At 39.5% G+C, this 7697-nt stretch overlaps 1 protein-coding gene across 1 annotated transcript in view; it reads right to left on the bottom strand.

The window, feature by feature from the left end:
• Window positions 1-3539: 3539 nt before the first annotated feature.
• The window catches only part of WDFY1 (WD repeat and FYVE domain containing 1), a 73949-nt gene continuing 69791 nt past the window's right edge, over window positions 3540-7697 (bottom strand). Inside the window, exon 12 of the mRNA XM_017529152.2 lies at window positions 3540-6906. Coding sequence (XP_017384641.1) covers window positions 6847-6906 — 60 coding nt within the window. The 3' untranslated portion in view covers window positions 3540-6846. The remainder of the gene's footprint in view (window positions 6907-7697) is intronic.

Here is a 7697-nt window from a genome sequence, read left to right as displayed (position 1 = left end):
TTGAGACATAGTCTCACTCTGTCGCCCAGGCTGAAATGCAGTGGTGCAATCTCGGCTCACTGCAACCTATGCCTCCCAGGTTCAAGTGATTCTCCCGCCCCACCCTTCCAAGTAGCCAGGATTACAGGCACCCGTTATCATGCCTACTTAATTTTTGTAGAAACGGGGTTTCAAAATGTTGGTCAAGTTGGTCTTGAACTCCTGACCTCAGCTGATCTACCTGCCTTGGCCTTCCAAAGTGCTGGGATTATGGGCATGAACCACTGTGCCTGGCCAAGGTATTTTGAATTCAACAAATTCTGCAAGCCTGTAAATCTTGGTATCACAGAATTAACCAAAGAAATCTACAGCTATTAAAATATCTGGTTGTTTACTATTATCTTGCCAAAACTCAATATCACATTTATTTAATAAAGGAATGATACCTGGAATTTTGAAAAACTAAAATCATGTGATTGTTTTGTGACTTTTATTAGTTGTGTTTGATTTTCACGGTAGAGTCTGCAAAGCTATCAGCTATTCTCAATATTATAGGTGCAGATGATAATCCCTGTTACAAGGAAGGATTTAAGTCAAAGTCCTTTAAGAGCATCATAGGTTTAACAGCCGTACTCTAGAAGGCTGATTCCCAAGTTCTTTCAAATTTATTAGCTCGATTTTGGGATACCCTTCCATTGTTTGCTGTGCATTAATGTTAATCTGTTTCGGATAAAACTCAGGCCAGGGGTGGTGGCTCATGCCTATAATCCCAGCACTTTGGGAGGCTGAGGCAGGCAGATCTTTTCAGGTTAGGAGTTCAAGACCAGCCTGGCCAACATGGTAAAACCTTGTCTCTATCAAAAATACAAAAATTAGTCAGGCGTGGTGGCGGGTGCCTGTAGTCCCAGCTACTCAGGAAGCTGAAGCAGGAGAATCTCTTAAACCAGGGAGGCGGAAGTTGAAGTGAGCCAAGATCATGCCACTGCACTCCAGCCTGGGTGACAGAGCCAGACTTCATCTCAAAAAATAAAATAAAATTTGGTTTCTAGAAGAAATTAAGACAAATGCAAACATATGTTTATTACAGCGCTATTCACAATAGCAAAGACTTGGAACCAACCCAAATGCCCATCAATGATAGACTGGATAAAGAAAATGTGGCACATATACACCATGGAATACTATGCACTCATAAAAAAAGGATGAGTTCATGTCCTTTGCAGGGACATGAATGAAGCTGGAAACCATCATTCTCAGCAAACTAACACAGAAACAGAAAACCAAACATCGCATGTTCTCACTCATAAGTGGGAGTTGGACAATGAGAACACATGGACACGGGGAGGGGAACATCTCACACCGGGGCCTGTTGGGGAGGTGGGGGCTAGGGGAAGGATAGCATTAGAAGAAATACCTAATGTAGATGATGCGGTGATGTGTGCAGCAAACCACCATGGCACATGTATACCTATGGCACATGTAATAAACCTGTATGTTCTGCACATGTATCCCAGAACTTAAAGTGTAATTAAAAAAAAAAAATTCAAAATAAAGAAAACAGGGTATCATAAAACACCAATTAAGAATCACTGCTCTTTAGAGAATATAGGAAGTGAATAATTGGTTTGCAATACAGGGTTACTAGAAAATGAGGCTGCACTTTGACCTCAGAATCTCCAGTTTTCCACTTGGGAAACTGATATAATTTTCACTGTAAATTAACTCCCATCCCATAAATTAAGACACTAAGAGATACCTTTTTATTGCCTATCCAAAGACACAAATTCCGATCTTGGCAACAGTGTGAGGATATTAGCAATAACAATAAAAACTTAGTAACACGCATATTCTGACCTGGCAATTCCCACTTTTTAAACTTTATCCTCAGAAAATAATTGGAAGAGTGGGCAAGATAACATACAAGCATGCTGAGCTTGTATGTTTTTAAATTAAAAAAATTTTTTTTAATATTTAGTGTTTTAATTAAAATAATCTAAACATATATAATCTAATTTTATCATGAGATTAGTGAAATAAATGATTTGGCCACATATTAGGACAATGGAACACTGCTATACATGCTAGGATTATGCTGTAGTTAAGACACACACACACAAATCCTAGCCACTATCCCACCCCTGACACACACACCGCACACTCCTACCTCAGTGAACTAAAACAATGAAGATTTATTTCTCGATCATGCAAAGTCTGCTGCAGGCCCAGAGCAGTTGCACTCTGTGGAATGGCTTAGCGTCACACTTCACCAACACATGCTTCATGGGAGCATGGAAGAAAGTGTCATAGTAGCAGACCCTCTCACCTGCAGTAAAGAGCTTCTGCCCACATTTCATTTGCTAAAGCAAGTTACAAGGGCCTTTCTTGACCTTGACTGGAGACATGCGATCCCAACATGTGCCCAGATGATGTCAAGAGCGAGTGTCTACTGCAACCACGCAGCCATAAAAAATGCTGACATGGAGCTCTACTTTTTGACATGGGCAAACTATCTAAAACGTATCAAGTGGAAAAACAAGTATTATCCCATTTAAAAAAAATCTAAGTGTGTGTTACAGATGTATGGAGACATTTTAAAAAACATTGGGAAGACATACAAGACAAGTTTAATATTGTTTAATATTGTTTTCTCCAGGTAGTAGGATTACATGATTTTAAAAACAATTTGTGGGCCAGGCGCAATGGCTCATGCCTGTAATCCCAGCACTTTGGGAGACTAAGGCAGGCAGATCACGAGGTCAGGAGCTCCAGACCAGCCTGATCAACATGGTGAAACGCTGTCTCTACTAAAAATACAAAAATTAGTCGGGCATAGTGACACACAACTGTAATCCCAGCTACTCAGGAGGCTGAGGCAGGAGAATCACTTGAATTCGGGAGGTGGAGATTGCAGTGAGCCGAGGTCGCACCACTGCACTCCAGCCTGTGTGACAGAGTGAGACTCCATCTCAAAAAACAAAACAAACACACACAAAAAACAGCTTGCTTTATACTTTTTGGTTGTATCTTTTTCTCTTTCACTTTTTATTATATTATTTTGAAAAACACACAATTCACTGTCTTTGTGGTTTTTTAAATCAATCTCTTATTGGTTTAGTTGAGGTATCAGTTCTCCTAAGTCTGAACCACACATGTTCACTCACAAAACTGAGCTCTGAGAAGTAGAGCTTGATCTTGGTATCACTCGACAGAGCTGTGTAGAGAGCATAAATACCCTGCAGTATGCTGACTGCCACCTCAAGCAGCAGAGAGAGTAATGCTCGCCTCCCTTACAGACAACACAAATGACATGCTAGCACATTGAGGCCAGAGGCAGGAAGAAGGCCTGTGCTTTCAAGTCAGACAGATAGACTTCATAACACAAATTCTCTTGGTTTTCTCATCGGTAAAATGGGAGGACTAATGCGTTTCGCAAGTGTTGCAAGGATTAAGATAAGGTAGTGAAAGCACCCAGCACACAGAGGATGCTGAAGAAATAGTTGCTACTGTTATTGCCCGATGTCCAGGTTGACTACAACAAAAGTGATATTAGGCAAACATAGTAACAAGCAAGGAATGTTTTATTGTGTGCATTTTCTAAAAAAAACAAAACAAAACAAACAAAAAACACAAAACAGAACCCACAAATAGGAGCAAAGAACAAAGTTTTCTAGCATCTCTGGGATACACGGGGCACGATATCTTATAGAAACATAGCTAGTACGAGAACAAAGTGTACTAATTAACATTACCCTTTGCTTCCCCAGTCAAAAAAGGCTATAGAGAAAAACACTTTAAATTGTACTCTAATACAAATTTGTTGCGCAATTAAACTTCAACTTACTCAAAGAGTTATTTTATTGTAAATTGCAGAAAATAGAATAAGCATTCAATAAATCTGCTCACAATTAACAATTAAGCAATAGACACTTGAATAAATATAGCATGTATTACTTATTTGTTAAGCCTCATGTTTATGATGAGCAGACGGTTTATCATCATAGTTACAGGGTTTTTTTACATTTTAGGAGATACCATATCCAGTAACAGAAGTAGAAAGTACTTTAATGAAAACTGATTTTAGAAAAATATCTCCTTGGGTCCGAGCTACTATGGTATTTATCACATATTTGGGTCAGTTTCACTAGTTTAAAAATAGAGGTACTAACACACTGAATTCTTTCATGGGAGAACAAAGTGATACATTCTAGAGCAATATTATTTCTTCATATCCTTTAGGTAGCAGGACACAGCTAGGACATAGTAAAGAGATTTAAAATGTAATGAATAATTTGTTTCTACCTAATCCTATAGGGGTATTGCTATCATTTGGACTAAGAAAGAGATATTTTACAACTTGTTTATAATGAAGAATTGGCATTTCCTTATCACATATATACTAGAGCTAAATATAAGGATTTTCTCTAATAGTCTTTATTCCGTGATCCTTATCTATACAAATTAGCCTGCATAGTCACGAATGGAAAGACCAGTAAACTGTACTTGAGGAACTAATTTAAATGACCCATTTAAGAGAAATGCAGTCAAAATAAGGCAATAACTATCAGCCTGTCTGAACTTTCCTTCTGAGCCTATTCAGTAAAATTGAGAAAATAATTTTTGCCCACCTCTATAAAAATATTACCCCATTTGCTACCTAGCGTGTGAGAGAGACAAGACAAGTCGGTCATGTTTGTCTCTAAAAAGAAAAACGATGATAGGCCTGGTGCAGAGCAAGCAGGCTATATGGAAACATCCACCTTTCCTTTTCTGAGATACGTCACTCCAATTCTTCCTGAAATATAAATTTCCTCCTTGATTTATATTAACCCCTTAGGAGGCACTATAATAACTTTATGTTCCCTACGGAACATAGGGTTTTTCAAGAATTTTTTTAAATAAAAAAGGTTTGAAAGCTATGGAGTAAAGTCAGCAGCTGTAATATTCCGTTCAATCTACCACAGATGTCAAACAAACGGTCACATTTTACAGAAGTCGAAGGAAAACAAAACCGCAGTTCTGCACTCTTCCACAGGGCAAGGAATTGATTATATTCTATTTTCCTTTCAGGACTTCATAAAATCCCTAGAATAGCACCTTTGTATGGGCTGAACCATTAACTGAACTAAAATTAATACAGGAAGCTTAACATTCAACATTGTGCTTGAACAAAACTTACCACTACTCAATTTTTCTTTCAAACTATGTTAGTAATATACACTTTGCAAAGAGTCCAGGAAGTTTTTAAAAGAATCTCTTTAGGTGATGTAACACAAAAACTCTAAGAAACAACAAAACCCTTCAGTCTTATTTCTGAAGACAAGTCAACATTTAATGCAGATCATTCCAGAACACGATGTACCTAACCCCCTCTCCTTTCCTTACGTGTGTCACACAGCCATTAAGACATCTTAGTTTAATTGCCTCCTTAAACTTTTTAGTCCCTCTAAGATGTCGTTATAAAACAGATTTAGTCCTTTAGTTTTATCGTATGGAATGACTGTATTGTCTTGCTATGATCCCAACACAGTGATGCAGTAGTGGGGCTATTTTTTATAAAATCAATATCCATTAGTAAGATTAGCAAAGATACTGTTCCTATTTTTATATTTGTCCTTTAAAAAGGTAGGCCCTTCTCTACTTACTTCCATATCCCTAGAGAAACAGATATATGTACTGTTGTTTAAAAAAAATCAAACATACAAATACTGGAGCATTAAAAGATAGGCCCATTTCCTCTCTTCCTCATCCTGGTACACAGTGCCCAAAAGCTTTAGAAATGCCATTATGAGCAACAGCTTTTGCTAGTTGTTAGGAAGGCAATTTACGAGTTGGGAATTATTGTGCAAGACCTGACTGATGATGACAGCTCTGGGTCGCTAACTTCCTTTTATGAAAACATGAACAATACTAGTTATAACTCAAAGTCAACATAGTGTAAAAGCTGTGGAATGCTTTTGTTGCGGGGGGTATATTAAATTGCATGAATATTGCAGAGGCTCGTTTTAGAACAACAAATAGAATGTTGGTTTAGTGAAGAGGACTGGGCTGTTCCATGCAATACTCTGATCATTTCACATCACAATGGTGGCTGGGTTTTCCATCAGTCATTGCTGACGGCAATGAGAAGTCAGGCGGCTTGTGTGATTCTCATGTTAACAGCACCATAAAAAAGTTTTGTCCTCAGAATTTGGAGGGAAGGGTTACAAAAATTTCACAACTTAATGACAACCTCAAAAGTTCACCCACAGTATACTGGCTGGGAAGAGAAGCAAGCCAATACTAAGTGCAGATTATGGCACTACCCAAAAATAACAGATCTCTTTAAGAAGTGTATCAATAACTAAGCATAGAGGATATTCACATACTGCCAGCTCATAGGAAAAGGCCGCTGGTTTTTAAGTTCCTAATGCCTCCCCTCGAGAAAGAGAGAACAAGTCTTCCTTCCCCCAGTTTCTGCTCTGACAACAGTCGCCCTGGAAGACCCCCTAGGCTAAGTGAAGTGTCTGTACTTGCAACTGCTTTGAGAAAGTTCTAAGCATTCACTTTTTCGTTTGATTTTTTTCCCTGCTAAAACTCATTTGCTAGATCATTCTTTGATTACACATTAGCTCACTGTTTATGGGGAAGTTTCGCTGAAGTGATTCCAGGCTTCAGGGAACCACTACGGATAGACCTTTTCCATATCAGTCCCCACGGTTAAGTTCCACAAGTGCCCCAAAACACACCTTTACATTTTCTTTTTAAAAACGTTGATTGGTTTGTAAGTGGCTACTGTCCATTCACAGGACAGCGCTGTGGAGCTGCATGGGAAGGACTTCATTTGGTGGAGTTGCTGTTCTTAGGTGCGGATGTCACCCAACTCTCAGATCAGTGTGGAGAAAACCCAGTTGCCAGACTGCAGCCCACCACAGGCGTCATGTCCCAGATCTACAGGGAAGGAAGAAAGGCAGAAAAGGCAGCAGTGATGACCAGGTCTAATGGCAAGAGTCAACACAAATGACTGTGAAACCTGAAAAGGTGTCACAATAATGAATTCTCTCTTTCTCTTCTTTCATAACACCTCCTTAAGATTTATAGAAAGAGGCTGGATGGCTGGGTGCAGTGGCTCATGCCTGGAATCCCAGCAGTTTGGGAGGCCTCGGCAGGTGTATCGCTTGAGCACAGGAGTTCGAGACCAGCCTGGCCAACACGGCAAAACCCTGTCTCTACCAAAAAAAAAATACAGAAATTAGCCTGGCGTGGTGGCACATCCCTATAGTCCCAGCTACTCAGGAGGCTGATGGAACCTGAGCCCAGAGGCAGGGGTTGCACCCAGCCCAGATCACACCACTACACTACAACCTGGATGACAGAGCGAGACATAAAACAATGTAGTTTCACTAAAATGTGAACAAAGCATTTAAGTAGTGTCTTTACACATAAAAACTACATCATAATAATGTTTTAGTATAAATTCAATTTTTTTTAGAAAAGCCCATCAGGAATATAAAGTATCTCAGAGTTTTAACACTTAAGAGTGGTACTTAGGCGGGCCGGGGGCAGTGGTTCATGCCTGTAATCCCAGCACTTTGGGAGGCCAAGGCAGATGGATCATGGGGAGTTCAAGACCAGCCTGGCCAAGATGTTAAAACCCCGTCTCTACTAAAAATACAAAAATCAGCCGGGCGCAGTGGCAGGCGCATATAATCCAAGCTACTAGGGAGGCCGAGGCAAGAGAA

This window comes from Cebus imitator, unplaced genomic scaffold (genome assembly GCF_001604975.1).
Source record: "Cebus imitator isolate Cc_AM_T3 unplaced genomic scaffold, Cebus_imitator-1.0 Scaffold57, whole genome shotgun sequence".
Classification (NCBI taxonomy): domain Eukaryota; kingdom Metazoa; phylum Chordata; class Mammalia; order Primates; family Cebidae; genus Cebus; species Cebus imitator.
Note: the sequence above shows the minus strand (reverse complement) of the source record. Positions and strands in the feature narration are given on the sequence as shown.